The 24,451-nt window shown below is 39.3% G+C and overlaps 1 protein-coding gene and 1 long non-coding RNA gene across 48 annotated transcripts in view; one reads left to right on the plus strand and one right to left on the minus strand.

Moving 5' to 3' along the window:
- LOC105478855 (Rho GTPase activating protein 28) overlaps nucleotides 1-16,607 on the plus strand; it is a 240,371-nt gene extending 223,764 nt beyond the window's left edge. For all 9 annotated transcript variants that reach the window (XM_071085638.1, XM_071085639.1, XM_011736556.3 and 6 more), the window contains 3 exons: nucleotides 812-936; nucleotides 12,435-12,499; nucleotides 15,623-16,607. In XM_071085638.1, coding sequence (XP_070941739.1) covers nucleotides 812-936; nucleotides 12,435-12,499; nucleotides 15,623-15,717 — 285 coding nt within the window. In that variant the 3' untranslated portion in view covers nucleotides 15,718-16,607. The remainder of the gene's footprint in view (nucleotides 1-811; nucleotides 937-12,434; nucleotides 12,500-15,622) is intronic.
- The window catches only part of LOC105478851 (uncharacterized), a 62,175-nt gene that overhangs the window by 21,795 nt on the left and 15,929 nt on the right, over nucleotides 1-24,451 (minus strand). Inside the window, exon 5 of one of the 39 annotated variants that reach the window (XR_011617118.1) lies at nucleotides 11,407-11,542. The exons of the other annotated variants lie outside the window; for them this stretch is intronic. This is a non-coding gene — a long non-coding RNA (uncharacterized lncRNA). Of the gene's footprint in view, nucleotides 1-11,406; nucleotides 11,543-24,451 lie in introns of those variants that run through there. 39 annotated transcript variants of the gene reach the window in all.

Genomic DNA, 24,451 nt, shown 5'->3' on the forward strand with positions numbered 1-24,451 from the left:
AGTTTAGACCTGTTATGTAATGGCCTCATCTTAACTAATTACATCTGCAATGACGTATTTCCAAATAAGGTCACGTTTCGAGGTACTGAGGGGTTAGGGCTTCAATTTGTCTTTTGGGGAGACACAGTTCAGCCCATAACATATTTTTTCTAGGGTATCAATAGAATATTGATAGAATGTGACTCTAAGGAGTCCATTTATATAAATCATCTACATCAACAGCACTATCCTTTGAGAAGGTACAGATTTAAAACAATTAAGAGACACCATCTTTCCCACAGCCACTTACCCTGCTCTGCAGTGTTTTCAGTGCACTTTGAGGGGTCCCGTTTCAAGTGCCCCTGTGGAATTGAATTCGGGCCAGCCACTCATGGCTGCTAACTAAAGAAAGAGGGTATTGGAGAAGCCATATTTTCTAATTGACTCTTTAACATTTTCAAAAGGTTGGTCTTCTTAAAATATATTGAAGTACAGAATTCTGCTTAAAGCAGGGTCAGTTAGGAGTTTGTCCAAGAAATGCATGAATAGAAACATTTGATCTTTGTCATAACCCAGTTTTTCCCCCTCATGATTTTATGTCATTATAGCAAGACCTGCCCATGTGCAGTGAAAGTAAAATCCCAGGTTAAGCTTAGTCATGAGTGAGCCTCCAGCTGAGAAAGAAAGTAGTGTTCCATTCTGGTTAATGTTGATCATAGTGACGTGTTTTCCCAATTCAGAGTAGCACTGATTTTCATAGCTCTTAAGTGCATCATTGAGCTGATATTCACCCTAGTTTGACAGAATGTACTGAATTTCTCCTCCTTGGCAGTCTGACGTGCCGGAAGGAGTCATACGGGTCCATGCTCCACTTCTCTCCAAGGTGTCCATGGCCATTCAACTCAACAATCAAACCAAAGCCAAAGACATATTGGCAAAATTTCAATATGAAAACAGGTAAGTCAATGTGAATGAAGGTCTCTGCACAAGAAGGAAAACATTTACCAGACGAATAACTTTCTAGGCATTTACAAATTTGACCTTTTGTAAAATATAGAACCTGTTACTTTAGGGAGTTTACCAGTGGATTACTAGAATGAAAAGAGAATGAATGAAGTTAGATATATGATTGCTAACAACAAAAGTTGTTTTTCAAAGGAATTTCTAGAAATGGGATTCTTAATAGGTATTGTCTATCTTGGTAGCTTCATTTATTCAGTGAGTTTTACCTTTTATTTTATTTTATTTTATTTATTTATTTATTGAGATGGAGTTTTGCTCTTTTTGCCCAGGCTAGAGTGCAGTTGCACAATCTTGGCTCACTGCAACCTGCACCTCCTGGGTTCAAGTGATTCTCCTCCCTCAGCCTCCCAAGTAGCTGGGATTACAGGCACGCACCACATGCCTGGCTAATATTTTTGTACTTTATTAGTAGAGATGGGGTCTCACCATATTGGCCAGCCTAGTCTCAAACTCCTGACCTCAGGTGATCCGCCCACCTTGGCCTCCCAAAGTGCTGGGATTAGAGGCATGAGCCACTGTGCCTGCCCGAGTTTTACCTTTTATTTGAATGAAAATATAGCAAGTTAGTTTTGTGGATATCTTGATAGTCCTTCAAGAATAACATTTTCCTAGGCTTGCATTGGCTTTAACATGCCTGTATCAGATAGAGATTATGTAGTTAAGTGGATACCATAGCTGTTACTTTCCTTAAAACATACTACTAATAATTCTTAGAATCAGGATGATACTTACAAAAATTCTTTTTGCAAATCTGCCATGGTCACCTTGAAGGGGCACAGATCATGATAATTTTTGTCTGGACATGCTTACTAAAGAATAAACATTTGTCTTCTGGTTTATAAAGGATGAGAAGCACTCGTTTATCCATTGTAGAGCATGTATGATTTGCTGTCTCTAGTAAGACTGATGGATGGGCCTTAAAATGAAAGCATTCCAGTCATGTTGAAAAGAAGTAGCCTTTTTGAGCAAAAAGCCAATTGAAAAAGTTAACATATTGCACAATTCCATTTGTATAACATTTTTGAAATTAAATTTTATTGTTGGAGGATAGATTAGTTGCCAGAGGTTGGGAGGGTTGATTTGGAAGGGAGATGGTTTTGGTCACTAAAGGCCAACATGAAGGACCCTTATGGTGTTGGAACTTGTGGTGTTGGGATCTTGACTGTGGTGATGTTAGATAACTGACCCTCTATAAAATCCTATTGCAATTAATACACACACACACACACACAAATGAGTACAAGTAAAACGGGGAAATCTGAATAAGATAGGTAGATTGTATTAATATCAGTATCCTGATTGTGACATTATGCTGTAGTTGTGTGAATTGCTACCATTGGGGAAAATGGCAGAATATAAAGAATCTCTCTGTATTATGTCTTACAACCACATGTGAATCTACAATTATCTCAATAAAATTTAAATTAAAAGAAAAACAAGTAGCCAGTAAAAGTCATCTATGGTGTGAGGTCAGGATTTTCTACCATCAGGAGAAAAACTCGGGAGATGGGTGCACCAAAATCTCAGAAATTACCACTAAAGGGGGTAGTGGAAGGTAGGGGGTGGAGGAAGGCATAGCGACCGGAAAGGCATGCTGATGGCCTTGGAAGTTTTTTTTTTCTTTTGGTATTAGATTATATGATGTGTTCACTTTGTGAAAATTCATCAAGTTGTGTACTTCTGACTTGTGCATTTTACATATAATATATACACACACGTTAACCCGTTTCCCACTTGCCCCAACAATACTGCACTGAGAGCAAGCTGCACTTTCCTTCCTAAATGGGAAATGGGTTAAAAAAAAGAAGAGTAGACAGAGGTCAACAGGAGCCCCAAACATGTATTCCTCTTTGCTATTGGCCTGGACACCTCCACGTAGGCAGTCATATAGAGGCTTGAAATACCATTCAAGGGATTTGGGTATCCAATAGACTTCTAGTTACAGATAATACAAAGCTGACTTTGTACTCTCAAGTAGACCTTTTGTAGAAAGAAAATGTTTCTAATAAAAATAAATTAGAACCAATGACTCCTGATAGACTCAAATCTTTTATAACAACCTCTTCGAAAAATCTTAGTAACTCAGGAATGGAAAACCAAACATCATATGTTCTCGCTTGTAAGTGGGAGCTAAGCTATGAGGATGTAAGGCATAAGAATGACATAGTGGACTTTGGGGACTCAGGGGGAAAAGGGGGAAGAGGGTGACGAATAAAAGACTACAAATTGGGTTCATTGTATACTGCTTGGGAGATGCGCACACCAAAATCTCAGAAATTACCACTACATAATTTACTCTTGTAACCAAATACCTGTTCCCAAAAAACCTATGGAAATAAAAAACTTTTAAAATAATAATTTTTTAAAAATTGTGCCCTATCCGTTCTCTTTACTTGTTAGAACTATGGCCTATTTCAGTTTAAGTGTTGTAAACTGGCCCTGATTTTGCGTCTTTCATTCACTAGAGGCTTATTTCTGACTGCCTACTCAGACCCCCATGTGTTTAAGTTAAAACAGGAGGGAGAAGACCCATTCCTTTCAGGTACTCTCCCTTACAACTAGTAAACCCTGGACAGTAACACAACAAAAAGCAGAGAAAGACTCTGAAAGGTGGAAAGACGAGGCCTTGAGAAATGACACGGTGGTGAGTTCTGGGAGTTTCCTTATCACCTCCCATGCATCCCAGACAGAACACTGTGGAAACTTCCAACCTGCAACTGACAATAGGCACAGATGAAAAAGAGCTCTAAGGAAAGCCTAGCCAAAGGGTTAGGTAAAGGGGTGGCCTAACCACAGAAAATCGTTTCTGGCAATATCTGCCCTACTCCAGCCAAACACCAACAGAAAAAACGCGCCACCGCCCCATGGTTTCAGTGGATCCAAGCAGGGAGTGGATCTGCCATCCACCACGTGCCACCTAACACAACCAGGTGGGTGGTCTGATTCCAAGCCAGGGTCGTGTCTGCAGGGTCCTGCAGTGAGCTAAGCTTTCCCCTTCACCCAGCAGCAATGAAACCCAGCAGCAATGAAACACAGTAGCAGTGAGGCAGTGCAAGGCAGGCCATTTAGCACAAGTGTCAGTAAGGCCCTGAGGGAGCTGAGCCTCTTCCCCCGACCATATGAGCAAAACTGAACAAGGCAGGCCAAAGCAGAGCTTCCCTGGTGCCCTTACTAGTATCACTCAGCCCCAGTGGGGAGCTGAGCCTCCACCTGACACCTGGTGGAAAGGGGTAAGATGTGGGAACAGCTGACACTCTGCTCCCTCCCCTCCTCTTTTCTGGTGTCAGTGGGGCCCCGTGAGGAGCTGAGCTTCACCCTCAGCCTGCAGCAACAAGGCAGTGTTAGCTTCTCTTTTCCACCACCCTGGTGGCAGCAGAGCCCAGCAGGGAGCTGATCTCACACTCCCAATTGGAGGCAATGAGGCAGAGCCAGTTGCTGTCCTGCTTTCAATGGGGCCCAGCAAGAAGCTGAACATACATGCCAACCCAGACCTTGTGCTAAACCTCAACAGGAAGACTACATGCCAAAAAATGAAGATTAAATAAGCCCCAGAGTCTCATCGTGTCATATCCAAAATGTTCACAATACAACCCAAAATCACTCATTAAGACAAAACCACAACATGAATGAGAAAAAAGAAACCACAATGTCAACACTAAACTAAATCAAATTTTAGAATTTTCTGACAAGAATGTTATAGCAACTGTCACAAAAAGTACTTCCACAAGCAATTATGAATTCTGAAACAAATGAAAAAGTAGAAAATATCAGCAAAGAAATAGATGTTATTTAAAAATACAACAAATGGAAATTTACAGAACTGAAAAATGTAAAAACTGAAGTAAAAAACTTGCTGAATGGGTGAAAAAACTTGTTCAGTAGTAGGGTGAAGATAATAGAGGATAGAATTAGCAAACTTGAGGACATATCAATAGTTTATCGATTATGAACAACAGAGAGGAAATAAACCAGAAAAAAAATGAACATAGCCTCAAGGACCTATGGGAGTCTAACAAGTGAGCTACATGTCATACAGAATCCCAAAAGGAGAGGAAATACAGAGTGAGACCTGTCAACTGTGAATTCTATATTCAGCAAAAATGTCCTTCTGGAAATGAGGGAGATATAAAGACATTCTCAGATGAAGGAAAACTAAGAGATTTGTTGCTAACAAATTGACCCATAAAGGATGGCTGAAGAAAGTTCTTTAAACAGAAAGGAAATTATAACAAGGCTTAGAACATCAGAAAGGAAAGGAGAACATCAGAGTGGGTACAAAGAGGGCTATAAACTATCCTACTTCTCATGCATTTTTAAAATCACATTTGGTGAGAGAAGCAAAAATTATATCATCTGATATATTGCTCATTGTATGTAGAGGACACACTTAAGACAATTACATTTTAAAATGGTGGTGCACCCCCACTCCCTAAATGTGGTCTATGCAGAGTGACTTCCTTCCAAAAACTAGTGTGTAAAAAGGGAAAAAGCAACTTTACACCGAAGAAATCTGACCTCAGTTAGGTGATCGGGTTAATATTAGCAGTGATGTCATGTTGATAATATCCAAGTACACCCTTGATACGATAGAAACAGCCCTTTATCTCCGTGGTCTTCCTCCAAGAACACATAATTCCAATCTAAACATGAGAAAAACATCAGAAAAATCCCAATTGAGGAACATTCTGTAAAATACCTTAGCAGTACTCCTTGAAACTGTTCAGGTCATCAAAACGAAGGCAACTGTGAGAAATTATCAGAGCAGTCTAAGGAGACCCAACTACTATATTAATTTCCCAGTGCTGCCATAACAAATGACCACAAATTGGGTAGCTTAAAAGGTGGAAATGTATTCTCTCACAGTTCAAGAGTCCAGAAGTCTGAAATAAAGATGTCAGGTAGATTCCTTCTAAAAGCTCAGCGGGAGAAACTCTGCCATGCCTCCCTCGTAACTTTTGGTGGTTGACAGCAATCTTGGCATTCCATGGCTTACACATCATTTCAATCTCTTCTCCCATCTTCACATCATCTTTACTCATTTTAGGTGCCACCTAAATCCAGGATGATTTAGTCTCACGATCTTTAACTAATTACATCTCTAAATGCCCTATTTCCAAATAAGGTCAAATTATGAACTTCAGGGCGGGCATGAATTTTGGGGGACACTGTTCAGCCCCCTACAATTATTAAATGTAATGTGAAATTCTGGATAGGATCCTTGAACTGAAAATGAGTATTAGGTTAAAATGAAGGTAATCTGAATAAAGTATGGACTTTAGTTAATAATAATGTATCAATATTGGTTCATTAATTGTAACAAATGTACTACATTAATATTAGATGTTTATAACGGGGGGAGCGGTGTGGGGCATATGGGATCTGCCTATACCATCTTCATAGTTTTTCTGTAAATCTAAAAGAGTTCTAAAATTAAATATTTATTTTAAAATTGTTTCCAGGATCTTACCAGTTTTTTTAAAACTACCACTTTTCAATGGTAAAATAATTTCAGAGTAAAATAGGTAAAATTTAGTTATGCCAGAATATCAGGATTATCTTTCCATTTTAAAAATGAAATCTATGCATGCATCAGTGGTCCTCCTTTAACTTACGTGATTTTGAATTCAAAGAACTGAGAATAAATAGAACTATCACACTCATTTGAATAGCTACTACCTTAAAAAAAAAAAGAAGAAAAAAACAATTGCTGGTGAGGATGAGAAGAAATCAGAAATCTTGTGCACCACTGGTGGGAAGTGGGGGTGTAAAAAATGCTACAGCCACTGTAGAAAACAGTATGGTGATTCCTCAAAATGTTACAAATAGAATTACCATATGATCCAGCAATTCCACCTGTGGGTACATGGCCAAAAAATTAAAAGCAGGGCCTCATGGAGACATTTTACTCTCATGTTCACAGCATTATTCACAATAGTTAAAACATGGAAGCATCCTAAGTATTCATCAACAGATGAACGGATAAGCCAAATATGTATATACATATAAGGAAATACGATTCAGCCATAAAAAGGAAAGAAATTCTGACATATGCTACAACATGGATGAACTTCAAGAACGTTATGCTGATGAAATAAGCCAGTCACAAGAGGATAAACACTATATGACTCCACTTAGTTATGGTCAGAATCATAGAGACAGAATAGAATGGTGGTTGCTAGGGCCTAAGAGAGAGGGGAAATGGGGAATTATTGTTTAATAGGCATACGGTTTCAGTTTTACAGATAAAACGAGTTCTGAAAACAGATGCTGGTTATGGTTGTTCAACATTATGAATGTATTTAATACCACTGAACTATACACTTAAAAATTGCTAATATAATATGTTTTGTTATATGTATTTTACCATGATAGAAATATAAAAACTTTTAAAGGAATAAATATCATTAATTTTTAAGTGTGAGGATAAAAACTAATAAAAGTACATATCATTTATTAGTAATAACATCAATATCAGTAAACTGCAATAAGTTACACATGTTCTGTAATATCCAGAGAAACCACAAAGCCATACAAAGCAATATACTAAAAAAATTCTATAAATAAAACAAGATAGAATCCAGAAAGATAGGCTGAGCACGATGACTCATGCCTGTAATTCCAGCACTTTGGGAGGCTGAGGTGGGTGGATCACGAGGTCAGGAGTTCGAGATCAGCCTGGCCAACAGTGAAATGCCGTCTCTACTAAAAATACAAAATTGAGCCAGGCATGGTGGCAGTCAACTGTCATCTCAGCTACTCAGGCGTCTGAGGCAGGAGAATCACTTGAACCCGGGAGGCAGAGTTTGCAGTGAGCCGAAACCACACCACTGCACTCCAGCCTGGGTGACAGAGTGAGACTCCGTCTCAAAAATGAATACATAAATAAAATTTTAAAAATAAAATTATGTGGGATGCAACTAAAGCTGTGCTGAGAGAAAAATTTATAGCAGTAAATGCTTATGATAGAAATGAAAGATCTCAAATCCACTGTCCAAGTTCCTACCTCTAAAAACTACAAAAATAAGAGCAAAATATACCTAAAACAACCTGAAGGAAGAAATTAATAAAGATAAGCAGAAATAAGTGAAATTAAAAACAGGAAAATGATAAAGATCAGTGAAACAAAAAGTTGCTTTTTTAAAAAAGCAATAAAATTGATAAACTCCTAGAAAGACTAACAAAGATAAAGAGATGACAAACATCAAGGATATCCAAAGTCAAATGGAGTATCACTGTACAGTACTTCCATTAAAGGGATAAAAAGGATTACTGTAACAACTTCACAGCTAATAAATTCAAAACTTAGAATGTACCAATTCCTCGAAAAACACTAATTACCAAAATACAACCAAAATGAAATTGAGTAGCTGAATAGTGCTATAGCCATTAAAGAAATTGAATCTATAATTTTAAAGTTTTTAAAATCTCTGGAAGCCCAGATGGTTTTGCTGGAGAAAACTAGCAAATGTTTAAAGAATTAAGAGTAATCTAGAACAATCTTTTCTAGAAAATAGAAGAGGGAGGAATACTCCCTAACTCATTTTATGAAGCTTGTATTAATACCCTAATACCAAAAAATAAAAATTATATTAAAAAAAACAAAAGCCCTAGAGACCAATATCTCATAAATTTAGATTTTAAAAATTATCAGCAAAATAACAAATCTAACCTAGCATTTATTAAAAGAATTATATACCGTAAACCAACGGATTTTTTTCAGGCATGCAAGGTTGATTTACCATTAAAAAATCAATCAATGTGATTAGTCATATCAATAGGAGAAAAACCATACAGTCATCTCAATTGATACAGAAAAAAAGCCTTTGACAAAATCCAGCACCGAGTCATGATAAAAACTCTCAGAAAACTAGAAAAAGAGGAGAACTTACTCAACCTGATAAAGATGATCTACAAAACCTACAGCTAACATCATACTTAACAATGAAAGATTGAATACTTTCCCTCTAAGAGCAAGAATAAGGATGCCCACTTTCTTCAATCTCTTTCAACATACTTCTGGAATATTAAGTCACTGCAGTAAGGCAAAGAAAAGAAAAGGCACACAGGTTATAAAGGAAGAAATAAAATGGTCTCTATTTGCAGATGACCTGAATATCTACATTAAAAATTTCATAAAATAAAAACTTAAAAAGACCTAGAACTAATAAGTCAGTTCAGTAAGATCACAGGATACAAGATTAACACACAAAAATCAGTCACACTGGAATATTGGAATACATTTTAAATGTGGAAACCGAATTTAAAACCAAAAGTAAAAACACAATACCCTTTACAGTCACTCTAAAAACAAATACTTAAGCATGAACTTAAGTAAACCTTCACAAGATCTATATGTTGAAAATTACAAAATGCTGGTGAAAGAAATTAAAGAAGACCTAAAGAAATGGAGAGACATACCATTTTCATGGATTGGAAGATAACACGGTAAAGATATCAGTTCTCCCCAAATTGATCTATGGGTTTAATGCAATTCCTGTCAAAATTCCAGCAAGTTACTTTGTAAACATGCACAAGCTTATTCTAAAAATATATATGGAAAAGCGCAGGTGCTAGAATAAAATGATACTGAAAAAGAAGAACAAAGTAGGAGGAATCACTTTACTAGATATTAAGGCTGATTATATAAAAGGTAGAGTAATCAAGATAGTATGGTGCCGGTGGAGGGATAGACACTTAGATCAATGGAATAGAATAGAGAACCCAGAAACTGACCTACACAAATAGGCCCATCTGATTTTTAAAAGATTTTTATTGTAAACTATACGTAACATAAAAGTCTGTTTTAACCATTTCAAAGGGACAGTTCAGCGGCACTAAGTACATTCACATTGTTGTGCAACCATCACCATCATTCATACCCAAAATCTTTTTTATCATCCCACACGGAGACTCTATCCCCATTCACCCTGCCTTTAGCCACTGGCAACCATTCTTCTCCTTTCTGTCTCTATGAATTTGGCTATTCCAGCAACTGATTTTGAGAAAAGTACAAAAGCAATTCGATGGAGGAAGCCTTTTCAGTAAATGCTGTTGAAGCAATGGACGTCCATAGGCAAAAAATAAATAAACCTCGATCTAAACCTCACACCTATTCAAAAATTAACTCAAAACGGATCACAGACTTAAGTGTGTAGTGTAAAACTATAAAACCCTTAGAAAATAATGTAGGAGAAAATATTTGTGATCTAAAACTAAAGAGTTCTTAGAGCTTGACATCAAAAATGTGACCCATAAGAAATAAAATTGATAAATTAGACTTCATCAAAATGGAAAACTTACATTCTAAAAGACCATGTGAATAGGATGAAAAGACAAACTAAGGACTGGAATGAAGTATTTGCAAAACCACGTATCCAACAAAGGACTAGTATCTAGAATATATAAATAAAACACTCAAAATTCAACAGTTAAAAAAACAAACAATCCAGTTTGAAAGTGGGCAAAAGACATGAACAGACACTACCAAAGAGATACAGATTACATTTCACCAAAGAGATAAACAAATGGCAACTATGGAAAGATGTTCAACATCGTTGGCCATTATGGAAATGCTAATTAAAACCACAATTACATATGACTATACACCTGTGAGAATGGCTAAAATAAAAAATACTGACACCACCAAATACTGACAAAGATACAGAGAAACGGGGTCGCTCGTGCATTTCTGGCAGGAATGTCAATAGTGTAGTCACTCTATGAAATAGTTTGGCAGTTTCTTAAAAAAACTAAATCTCCAGCTGCCATATGACCCGGCATTCACACTCCTGGGCATTTATCCCGAAGAAATGAAGAGCGTGTTCACACAAAAACCTGTACACAAATGCCGATGGCGGCTTTATTTACACAGTCAAAAACTGGCAAGGTTGGGGGGAAAAGCCTAGGTGTCCTTCAGCAGGTGAGTGACTACAGAACTGGCTCCTCTATACCGTGGAATACTACTCAGCAATAAAAATGCAGCAACTTGGGTAGATCTCTAGGGATTTATGCCAAGTTGGAAAAAAAAAAAAAAAGCTAGTACAAAAATGTGTCATACTGTATGTTTCCATTTGTTTAACCTTTGTGAAATGACCAATTTATAGAACTGTAGAATAGGGTAGTGCTGCCGGGGTAAGGGATGGGGATAGGGTAGGATGGGGAGAAGGAGTGAATGTGGCTATAAAGGGGCATCAGGGGGTGCCTTGTGGGGCTGGAAATGTTCTGCATCTTCCCTGAATGGGTGTCAACATTCTGGTCGTGATACTGCACTAGAGTTTTATGAGATGTTGCTATCGAGAGAAATCGGTATAGGGTGCACAGGATGCGCTTTTATTATTTCTTACAACTACATGTGAATCTACAGCATCTCAAATGAAAGTTCGATTAAATAAAAAAACAACAAAAAAAGAGGGCACACTTGCATCTTCCTCACAGTGGAGAGGCCAGGACAATTATTGAAGGAACTAAGCTGAAAGTCGCTCCTTGATGGGGATGGAGGTCAGCAATAGTCTTTTAGACTCTTCTAACACAGCATTCTAGTCTGGGGTGGAAAAATTAAATTGAGTGGTAGTTTCCTGTGACTTTATTTTATTTTATTTTATTTATTTTATTTTATTTTATTTTCAAGATGGAGTTTTGCTCTGTCGCCCAGGCTGGAGTGCAATGGCGTGATCACCACCCACTGCAACCTCCTCTTACCGGGTTCAAGCAATTCTCCTGCCTCAGCCTCCCGGGTAGCCGGAACTACAGGCACACGCCACCACGCTCAGCTAATTTTTTGTATTTTTAGTAAAGACGAGGTTTTACAATGTTAGCCAGGCTGGTCTCGAACTCCTGACCTCAGATGATCCGCCCGCCTCAACCTCCCAAAGTGCTAGAATTACAGGCATGAGCCACCGTGCCTGGCCGTGACTTGCTTTTATTAAGGGGCACAGACTTGCAATGAAGTCAGCCTTAGACACCTTGCAAAGCATGAGGCAAACTGAGAAATGTGACATGGGCTGATAATCCCATTCAATTTTTTGGCAAATGCAGAAATAAAACCTGACTTCTTTTGGATTAAGAGTAATACGGCCAATGACAAGGCAGTATTAAACATGCAGCTGCTCCGTGGCCAGCCTTGATGTGTCAGTAACAGTAACTACCCTGAAATGGAGCTGGCAGCTGTGGCCTCAGTGGGCTCTATGTGGTGGAGCACTGCGGCTTCCCAACCTGGTAGGTGCAGTCCCGTCCTCCCGGGGCCTCAGCTTCTTGTCTGTGCCAGACAGAAAAACAATTGTTTTTATCATAACTTCAGTCATGATACAGTTTTGTGGGATATATTTCGTCAAGGTAGAATGAAGTATTTTTTGCCTGGTTGTTTAACATGCACTTTTACCTCAGATCAGGATAGAGTGCTAAAATTACATTACTTTCTCTTTTTTTTTTTTCAGTCATGGTTCATCAGAATGTATTAAGATTCAGAACCAAAGGTTATATGAAATTGGAGGAAATATAGGTAAGCATACTGTAATAATTTCTACTGCTCAATTCTCTGATTACTCTAAAAGAAATATGTTGATATTACCATAAAGGTATATTTTCTAAATCTCTCAGATAAAAACTAAAAATCAGTAGGTTTCTGATATTTTTATCTCATGTGAGAACAGTTGCACAACTTTTCTAAAATATTTTCAAAATTTAAATGAGAATATTTTAGTGTTGATATGGAGTAAGCTTGGATCTTTTCCTGTTTTGTTATTGTTGTTGTTTTTGTTTTGTTTTGTTTTGTTTTTGAGATGGAACCTTGCTCTGTTGCCCAGGTTGGAATGCATTGGCATGATCTTGGCTCACTGCAACCTCCACCTCCCAGGTTCAAGTGATTCTCCTGCCTCAGCCTCCCCAGTAGCTGGGATTGCAGGTGCCCACCACCATGCCCAGACAATTATTTTTAGTAGAGATGGGGTTTCACCATGTTGGCCAGGCTGCTCTCGAACTCCTGACCTCAAGTGATCCGCCCACCTCAGCCTCCCAAAGTGCTGAGGTTACAGGTGTGAGCCACTGCGCCTCGCTGGCTTGGGTCTTTTCAATAGTGATCTGCCCACCTCGGCCTCCCAAAGTGCTGAGATTACAGGTATGAGCCCCTGCGCCTCGCTGGCCTGGGTCTTTTCAGTGTGACTTGAAGTTGGAAAGTCTCTCTGGAGACTCGATGCAAAACAAAGCGGAGAAGACTGTAAGAACTTTCGGAGGCATGACACCATTTTGATTAACTTCCCTATTTTCACTCTCCTCCCAAATTCATTCTTTCTATTTCCCTGGGGGAGCAGGGGAGGAATCAACAAAATTTCCCCGCTTGGTCTGTGAATATCTTCACAGTCCCATGGGTGCTCTGTGCTCCCACTGAGGGCAGCACCTCCTCTCGCCAGCACCCTCCGCTCTCCGACACCATCAACCTTTCCCTCCCAGCTGCAGCATCTCCATCTGCATTTTAAAAACTGGCAATTTCCCTCACCTTTACAAAATTTTCTTGACCCCCTTTAAGTCTACTCCCGTTTCTCTGTTCCACCTTACAGGAAAAGCTTCTTGAATCAGTGTCTACACTCCAATTTCTTCCTCCTTGTTCTCTCTTGAAGCCACTCCAGGCACGCTCTGTCCCTCAGCACTTACACCAGAATCACCCTCTTGTCATGGTCACCACACAACTCGTCTGTTTTTAGAACTGCCTGAGTTGATCTTTCCCTCCTTTGAAGAACACTTTCTTCACCTGACTTCAGGGACGCCCTAAGCTTCTGACTGTCTTCCCACTTTTCCTGGCTGTGCTGCTGGAGCCCCTGTGCCCCTTATTTCTTGTCCTCTCAGCCTCTCAAGGTTGGAGAACGGTAGGGTTCAGTCCTCGGAACTCTCCTCTCTTTGCACTTACCTTCCTTGGCGAGCTTGATCCATCTCACTGCTTTAAATCCACCTGTATGTGGATGCCCCTGAAATTTCTATCCCACGGGTCCCTTCAAACACTAAACCTGTAAATACAATCACCTGGCAGGCTTGGATTTGGGGCCTCTGCATGTGCTCTGACTTTTCCCCAGGATGCCCTCCCTCCAGACAGCCTCACTTCTCAGTCCCTGGCCTCTGCCAGGTCTTTGCCGATAAATCAGCTTCTCAGCGAGACCCCCCTTCCTCACACCCTCCCGAACATGCCTTCCATGCTTGGCCTTTCTCTCATGTTCTTATCACCAGCGGACTTACTTGATATTTTATGTGTTTGTTAGTTGCCTTATGCTGCTCTTAGAATGTTTTTGACTGATACATGGCTGAAAACCCAGCCCCTGGAATAATGCCTGGCACATGATTAATATTTGGTAAGTGAATGAATCAAACAACCGAGCATGCAGGCAGCTCTTGGTAGTTTTGTTTGAGACTTCAGCATACGTTTCAAGCACACTGCACGTAAAGACTTTCGAATACGTTTGCCCCAGGGAATGATGATCTTTTAGTTGTTACCATTTTGGGATTTCCTACCTATGGGCTTTACATCCGTAGTGAAGAAACAAAATGACCATTCCTAAAACGAACTTGACTTGAATATTCTCTAGCTCTGGTCAAGTACCTATCTATAAAACCACTGGAGGAGGCCGGGCGCGGTGGCTCAAGCCTGTAATCCCAGCACTTTGGGAGGCCGAGACGGGCAGATCACGAGGTCAGGAGATCGAGACCATCCTGGCTAACATGGTGAAACCCCGTCTCTACTAAAAATACAAAAAACTAGCCGGGCGAGGTGGCGGGCGCCTGTAGTCCCAGCTACTCTGGAGGCTGAGGCAGGAGAATGGCTTGAACCCGGGAGGCGGAGCTTGCAGTGAGCTGAGATCCGGCCACTGCACTCCAGCCGGGGCTACAGAGCAAGACTCTGTCTCCAAAAAAAAAAAAAAAAAAAAAAAAAAAAAAAAAAAACCACTGGAGGACATGTATTAGCATATGAATGATGAGTTTATACCTGAAACAAGTTCTTGCCATAGTTTTCTTTTCTTTTTTCTTTTTTTGGAGACAGGATCTCACTCTGTCACCCAGACTGGAGTGCAGTAGTACGATCTTGGCTCACTGCAACCTCGGCCTCCCGGGTTCAAGTGATTCTCCTGCCTCAGCCTCCCCAGTAGCTGGGATTACAGGCACCTGCCACCACACCTGGCTAATTTTTGTATTTTTAATAGACATGGGGTTTCACCATGTTGTCCAGGCTGGTCTCAAATTCCTGACCTCAAGTGATCTGCCCGCCTCAGCCTCCCAAAGTGCTGGAATTACAGGTGTGAGGCACCGCACCCAGCCCTTGCCATAATTTTCTAATTGATGCCATGAAGCAAGGGAACAATTTGCCTGTGATGGTATGTCTGCTTTCTTCCACAATTTCACATGAGATTTATTTGATATACCCATACTTCACAGTCTTAAAGAAAAAAAAAAAAAAGGAAGGGAGAGAGGGAGAAGAGGGAAGAAGAGTTCGTTAAGAAACCTTAACATATGTCTACTTACTTTGGCCAAGAGAACTATATTAACCTTATTTGAACCTCACAAACACACACATACACGTGTGCACACGCACGCACACACACACACACAAATGTACACTTATTCTCTGATCTTTTTCTTTTAGGAGAGCATTGCTTGGATCCAGATGCTTATATATTGGATGTATATCGTATAAATCCTCAAGCAGAATGGGTGATTAAACCCCAACCAAGTTCTTAAAATATCCTCAAGATAGCTGCTATCATGTATTATATGCCAAAAAGATCCTACATTTTGGTAGGGAAAAAACAACACTGTGTTTGACATATTTGTTCCTACAGCCTTCTCAGTATTTCTGGCCCTCCGCAGTGGACATTGTCAGCATGAACTATGGAAGGGGCACTGGTTCACCAATTCAGCTGAAGCTTTCTCATGATTTTTTTTTTTTATAAAAGTAAAGGAAAGATGATGTGGTCCTTCCAGAAGAAAGACCAATCTAGAATATGGAACTCTAATCACTTCTAGTATTTCAGCTTCCTAGCAGAAATGAACTTGGCCCTAGACCGAGGGATAAGCAATGTTCTTTATGTAGCCAATGCTACCCAACGAAAGAGGTGAAAGAGACCCTTTTTTATACTTAGTGTACATATTTGACTTTTTGAGCAAGAATGCCAGAAATAGCCTTCATTTCTACCCTGCAAAATAATCCAGATATGCTTTTTAAAGAGAATCGGTTTCTAAAGTGAAACATACAATATTTATGCTCTGACTGACTCCTGAATTGGAGGAGGAAGAACTTCTGTTTAAAGAAACTGTATTGTTATGTACATCAGGCTGTGTATTGTGACTGTCAGCATTCTGGTGCAAATGAACTTTTCTCTATCATCGACTGTGGAAAATTGATACTTTTAAAGCATATTCTTCTATGAGCACAGGTCCTCCTAGTGAAGCTTAGTTTGACAAAGGGTGTCATATGTATTAACATTCACAGAGCCTCTATTTTCTCATTATGGTTATGGTGCTCAGTATCTTTCCAAGTGCCAGGCACAGGCTTCCTTTTCTGATCAAACGTACCATTTTTTTATATTTCACAACTATAGACAGTCACTTCTGCAGTCCCAGTTTAAAAATGCAGAACTGCTTTATCCAAGAATGCTGAAAAATACTGTTCTATCCGGGTTTTATAAACTATAAAAGCAGATTTTGCTTTTGTTTGTTAATCATAAGCATGGCCGAGCATCGTGGATTAGCATGAGGCTTAAAATCAGATACCTGTCTGGTAAGATGACCACTATCTCACTATCAAGAGCCTGCAGAGCCATATTCCAGACCTGTGACCGCCCAGAACACATAGTCCCCACATTTCTAATTTGGAGCAAATCTAAAAGGTTCTGAGGGATTGGACAGCTCTGCCTTTCCTCTTGAGACTGTGGATATAGTCCTTCTCGGATTAGCTGGAAATGCGGACAGAGTTCTCATTTATCCCAGACAAGATTTTGATGAATTTATATTGGTTGTAATGAGGCCCAAATGACTCTCTCTTAACAATTCAAGCAGTAGACAGAGTTGCTCACAAATACCAAAAACATCTTTTTGTCTACTTCGCAGGTCTCAAAACATGGTAATATTTAAGCCCATTTGTAGAAGAAATCTTTTATATGCTATATTACACCTTGATATCTATATGAAACGTTGCTTATATTAAAACATGTAGATAACTTGCTGGAATTTAGGATTTTGTTATATTTTTATAGAAAACACAAGATCCATTCATTTCATTTGTTCATTTGAGAATTTTTTTTTTTTTTTGCCTGAAAACCCATTAAAAGGAAACGTGCCTTCTGCATAAGTTTTATATTTATTCCTACATTTTATTCATTTTTAATGTATGGGCAATTGGTGGCACGTGGCTACATCATGAATTTCTAGAGTCTGAAAAAAATGCTGTCATCATTTTTGCAATTCAGACAACAGGGGTAAACATTTTACTTTATGTAATTGCCACGTCCCAAGATGTAAAATGGCAGTAATTTATGACCACATATGGAAGAAATTCTTCAAATAGCTACCTTATGTTTCTGCATGTATATGAAAACTGAGTGATATTTCTCAGTGTATTTCCTTGCATTCAAATAGTTCAATTCTGTTGTGTTTATATAATTCACAAATCTGTTCATTAAATTTTTTATTTGAGAATTTTTCTTTTGACCAAAAACACATTAGAACCTGTGAGTAAATTCTGAAGGTTTTAAGATTTACTTCAGTTTGTCATCAGTTTCAAATAAATCCCTAATAGGTAACAGGTAAAATACAGTTTCTTGTCCACTTTCATGTGGTTTTACATGGCAGAGACTTAGCTGAGTGAATAAGTATAATCACTCTAGTTTATTCAAGGATGTTTAACAACTTTCAACTTCCATATATATATATATATGGAAGGCCATGTCAATACTAGTATCATTGGATATAACTTTTATTCTTAATCAGAGGGCGAATTGATTAGAGAAGAATTTTTAGTAGATACACAGACTAATATTTGTGTGATTAAAGAGGTTCTTTTGACCAATTTTATTCTTCAGAATAAACAAACCCCTACAGTTAAAATGCAAAGATGCCTGTCATCTAAGTATTGAAAGAATTTTTGCCTTATCAAGAGTTGTTTTTAAAAAGTTTAATGAATTCATTGCAATTCTTTGCAAACAAAAGAAGGGCAGATACTGGGCTTCTACATGCTATCCTTAAGAGCTTCTCCCCCTCACCCATTCCTAGTGCTCTTGGTATACACTTGGGAAAATTATGTCCTCCAGGAGAAAGTGTTAGAGGGAACTGACATTTTAGGAATGGTTATTCAGAAAAAAGTCCTAGAGTTGATTCATTTTTTTCCTCCATTCTGCAAAAGAAGATCCCTTTGTTAAGCAGCTCACTTGGGAATATGATTCTTGGAGTCAATGATCTCTAAACAAACTGGATTATCAACTATTTACAACGTCTATACAGTATAAACTACCTCACTCGCCTTTCTTGGGAAAAAAAAAAAATGAATGGACTTTAACAATTGTTGTTACAAACTGTGCCTGAATCTTATTATTTAAATCCCTTCAATTAGCTTTCAGTGTATGTTTAATAATATACATTTAATGACGAAAAAAGTTTTCAGCAAAGCTTTAAAAGCAGAAGTACTGTGTAACTGTGATCTGTGTGGTATACTCTGAGAATTCTGTGTGGTATACTCTGAGAGAATTCTGTGTGGTATACTCTGAGAATTCTGTGTGGTATACTCTGAGAGAATTCTGTGTGGTATACTCTGAGAATTCTGTGTGGTATACTCTGAGAGAATTCTGTGTGGTATACTCTGAGAATTCTGTGCCCTGCTCATTGTCTTGAGTTTCTAACCACGTGCAGACGCGAGTGTTCAGGAGTAGGAATTAATGTCCATCTTTTCTTTCAGGCATTTTCATCTGGTGTCCACCTATTTCACTTGACTGAAAGCTCACATGAGTTAAAATGCCCCTTCTTCCTAGCGGGCGTATTTCAACTGTTCTTCATAAATGTTTATTTGCCTTAAAAGACTTTGTGTTAAGGGATTAAATAGTTTCTCTGACAGGCAGTTTTTAACTATTTTCTACAAATAAAAATAATACGACATGGGATTAGAGTGTGTGTTTTCAAGCATTTTTAACAGTTTTACACACTTACATACACCTTAAAAATGTTTGTTTCTGTCAGACATTTACCAACTATTTTCTAAAACTAATTTGATTGACAAATCATGACACTAGAAAACACCAATGTTTTAAGTCTTTGCCCATCTCAAAAGCTAATAATGATTCTTCTGTTCCATCAGCTTTCATTGTTAAGTAGAATATGTATGTTGCATTTTATCCTTAAGAAATAAAGAGAAAAACACTAAAAACATTGTATGAGAATTCTTCTACTTGGCTATTCCAAGGGCACAGTGATGCTAGGGATGATTTTTGCCTTAAGGAAATATTTGGCAATACCTGGAAACAGATGTTTCCAAATGTTCTTGTTTTTGAAGAGTAACTTACCAGGTTCTCACCACCAGGGGGTGAGAGGGCGCTGCCAGCCTCTGGTGGGTGAGAAGCCAAGGATGGTGCCGATCCCACTCCAGTGCACAGGACAGCCCTGCAACATAGAATTATCCAGCCTGGCCCTGGCACAGTGGCTCACACCTGTAATCCAGCACTTTGGGAGGTGAGGCGGGTGGATCACTTGAGGTCAGGAGTTCGAGACCAGCCTGGCCAACATGGTGAAACCCCATCTTTAGTAAAAATACAAAAATTAGCCAGGCACAGTGGTGTGTGCCTATAATCCTAGCTACTCAGGAGGATGAGGCAGGAGAATCACTTGAACCCAGGAGGCAGAGGTGGCAGTGAGCCAAGATGGTACCACTGCACTCTAGCCTGGAAGAAACAGCAAGACTCTGTCCAAAAAAAAAAAGAATTATTCAGTAGTGCCAAGATTGAATAAATGTGCCCTGAGATAACAAATAAGGTAAGAGTGTCTGTTTTTGCTATTTTTGTTTAACACTGTACAGGAGATCCTATCTAGGGCTATAAATCAAGAAAAGGCAAAAAGTGTTGAAAGGAATAAGTATAAAAATGTTTAATTTGCAGATGATATGACTATATGATTATGTAAAGGAAATCATAAGGAATTAATAGTTAAAATTACTAGAAGTAATAAGTACATTTAGCAACATCACAGGATACAAGGTCATTCACAAAAATCAATTGTGTTCCATGTATTAGCTATAAAGACAGCTGGGAAAGAAAATTATAAAAGCAATACCACTTACAATAGCATCAACAAATATAAAATATAGAAAAATAAATTTAGTGCAAGATAAGCAGGGCCTAATTACTGAAAACTATAAACATTGCCAAGGAAAATTAAATATGAACTCAATGAATGGAAGGATAGTCCACGTTCCTGAATTGCAAGATTCAATGTTGTTAAGGCATGCATTCTCCCCCAAAAGGATCTGCAGACACAACGAAATCCAAAAAAAATTCCAGGAGTCTTTTTTGTTGTAGAAATTGAGAAGCTGATTTTAAAATGTATATGGAGACTGTCTGGGGGCGTGGTTCCAAGACAGCTGAATAGGAACAGCTCCAGCCTCCAGCTCCCAGCGTGAGCGACACAGAAGACAGGTGATTTCTGCATTTCCAACTGAGGTACCAGCTTCATCTCATGGGGGCGTGTCAGACAGTGGGTGCAGCCCACCGAGCAAGAGCCGAAGCAGGGCAAGGCATCGCCTCACCCGGGAAGCACAAGGGGGAAGGAAATTCCCTTTCCTCGTCAAGGGAAACTGACACACAACACCTGGAAAATTGGGTCACTCCCACCCTAATACTGCGCTTTTCCAAGGGTCTTAGCAAATGGCACACGAGGAGATTATATCCTGCGCCCAGCTCAGAGGGTCCCACGCCCACACAGCTTCCCTCATTGCTAGCACGGCAGTCTGAGATCTAACTGCAAGGCAGCAGCAAGGCTTCGGGAGGAGCACCTGCCATTGCTGAGGCTTGGGTAGGTAAACAAAGCTGCGGGAAGCTCAAGGAGGCTTGCCTGCCTCTGTAGACTCTACCTCTGGGGACAGGGCATAGCCAAACAAAAGGCAGCAGAAACCTCTATAGATTTAAATGTCCCTCTCTGACAGCTTTGAAGAGAATAGTGGTTCTCCCGGCACAGAGTCTGAGATCTGAGAACAGACAGACTGCCTGCTCAAGTGGGTCCCTGACCCCTGAGTAGCCTAACTGGGAGACACTCCCCACTAGGGTCAGACTGACACCTCACACGGCCAGGTACCCCTCTGAGATGAAGCTTCCAGAGGAACGATCAGGCAGCAACATTTGCTGTTCAGCAATGTTCACTCTTCTGCAGCCTCTGCTGCTGATACCCAGGCAAACAGGGTCTGGAGTGGACCTCTAGCAAACTCCAACAGACCTACAGCTGAAGGTCCTGACTGTTAGAAGGAAAACTAACAAACAAAAAGGACATCCACACCAAAACTCCACTTGTACGACACCATCATCAAAGACCAAAGGTAGATAAAACCACAAAGATTAGGAAAAAACAAAGCAGAAAAACTCAAAATTCTAAAAATCAGAGTGGCTCTCCCCCTCCAAAGGAACACAGCTCCTCACCAGCAATGGAAGCAAACTGGATGGAGAATTACTTTGACTAGTTGAGAGCAGGAGGCTTCAGATGATCAAACTTCTCCGAGCTAAAGGAGGAAGTTCGAGCCCATCACCAACAACCTAAAAACCTTGAAAAAAGATTTGACGAATGGCTAACTAGAATAACAAATGTAGAGAAGTCCTTAAATGACCTGATAGAGCTGAAAACTGTGGCACGAGAATTATGTGACAAATGCACAAGCTTCAGTAACCGATTCGATCAACTGGAAGAAAGGGTATCAGTGATTGAAAATCAAAGGAATGAAATGAAGCGAAAAGAGAAGTTTCGAGAAAAAAGAGTAAAAAGAAACAAAGCCTCTAAAAAATACAAGATTATGTGGACACACCAAATCTACGTCTGATGGGTGTACCTGAAAGTGACGGGGTAGACGGAACCAAGTTGGAAAACACTCTGCAGGATATTATCCAGGAGAACTTCCCCAACCTAGCAAGGCAGGCCAACATTCAAATTCAGGAAATACAGAGAATGCTACAAAGATACTCCTCAAGAAGAGCAACTCCAAGACACGTAATTGTCAAATTCACCAAAGTTGAAATGAAGGAAAAAATGTTAAGGGCAGCCAGAGAGAAAGGTCAGGTTACCCACAAAGGGAAGCCCATCAGACTAATAGCAGATCTCTTGGCAGAAACTCTACAAGCCAGAAGAGAGTGGGGGCCAATATTCAGCATTCTTACAGAAAAGAATTTTAAACCCAGAATTTCATATCCAGCCAAACTAAGTTTCATACATGAAGGAGAAATAAAATCCTTTATAGACAAGCAAATGCTGAGAGATTTTGTCACCATTAGGCCTGCCCTACAAGAGATCCTGAAGGAAGCACTAAACATGGAAAGAAACAACCGGTACCAGCCACTGCAAAAACATGCCAAATGTAAAAACCATCGATGCTAGGAAGAAACTGCATCAACTAATGAACAAAATAACCAGCTAAAACATAATGACAGGATCAAGTTCACACATAACAATATTAAGCTTAAATATAAGTGGGCTAAATGCTCCAATTAAAAGACACAGACTGGCAAATTGGATAAAGAGTCAAGACCCATCAGTTTGCTGTATTCAGGAGACCCATCTCAAGTGCAGAGACACACATAGGCTCAAACCAAAGGGATGGAGGAAGATCTACCAAGCAAATGGAAAACAAAAAAAGGCAGGGGTTGCAATCCTAGTCTCTGATAAAAACAGACTTTAAACCAATAAAGATCAAAAGAGACAAGGCAATTACATAATGGGAAAGGGATCAATTCAACAAGAAAAGCTAACTCTCTTAAATATATATGCGCCCAATACAGGAGCACCCAGATTCATAAAGCAAGTCCTTAGAGACTTACAAAGATACTTGGACTCCCACACAATAATAGTGGGAGACTTTAACACCCCACTGTCAACATTAGACAGATCAATGAGATAGAAAGTTAACAAGGATATCCAGGAATTGAACTCAGCTCTACACCAAGTGGACCTAATAGACAACTACAGAACTCTCCACCCCTAATCAACAGAATATATGTTCTTCTTAAAACCACATCACACTGATTCAAAAATTGATCACATAGTTGGAAATAAAGCACTCCTCAGCAAGTGTAAAAGAATAGAAATTATAACAAACTGTCTCTTAGATCACGGTGAAATCAAACTAGAACTCAGGATTAAGAAACTCAATCAAAACTGCTCAACTACATGGAAACTGAACAACCTGCTCCTGAATGACTACTGGGTAAATAACAAAATGACGGCAGAAATAAAGATGTTCTTTGAAACCAATGAGAACAGATACAACATACCAGAATTTCTGGGACACATTTAAAGCAGTGTGTAGAGGGAAACTTATAGCACTAAATGCCCACAAGAGAAAGCTGGAAAGATCTTAAATTGACAACCTAACATCACAATTAAAAGAACTAGAGAAGCAAGAGCAAACACATTCAAAAGCTAGCAGAAAGCAATAAATAACTAAGATCAGAGCAGACCTGAAGGAGATAGAGACACAAAAAACCCTTCAAAAAATCAATGAATCCAGGAGCTGTTGTTTTGAAAAGATCAACAAAATTGATAGACCGCTAGCAAGACTAATAAAGAAGAAAAGAGAGAAGAATCAAATAGATGCAATAAAAAATGTTAAAGGGGATATCACCATTGACCCCACAGAAATACAAACTACCATCAGAGAATACTATAATCACCTCCATGCAAATAAACTAGAAAACCTAAAAGAAATGGATAAATTCCTGGACACATACACCCTCCCAAGACTAAACCAGGAAGAAGTTGATTCCCTGAATAGACCAATAACAAGCTCTGAAATTGAAGCAATAATTAATAGCCTACCAACCAAAAAAAGTCCAGGACCAGACGGATTCACAGCCGAATTCTACCAGAGGTACAAGGAGGAGCTGATACCATTCCTTTTGAAACTATTCCAATCAATAGAAAAGGAGGGAATCCTCCCTAACTCATTTTATGAGGCCAACATCATCCTGATCCCAAAACCTGGCAAAGGCACAACAAGAAAAGAGAATTTTAGACCAATATCCCTGATGAACATCGATGCAAAAATCCTCAATAAAATACTGGCAAACCGTATCCAGCAGTACATCAAAAAGCTTATCTACCATGATCAAGTGGGCTTCATCCCTGGGATGCAAGGCTGGTTCAACATATGCAAATCAATAAACATAGTCCGTCATAGAAACAGAACCAAAGACAAAAACCACATGATTATCTCAATAGATGCAGAAAAGGCCTTTGACAA

This window comes from Macaca nemestrina, chromosome 19 (genome assembly GCF_043159975.1).
Source record: "Macaca nemestrina isolate mMacNem1 chromosome 19, mMacNem.hap1, whole genome shotgun sequence".
NCBI lineage: Eukaryota > Metazoa > Chordata > Mammalia > Primates > Cercopithecidae > Macaca > Macaca nemestrina.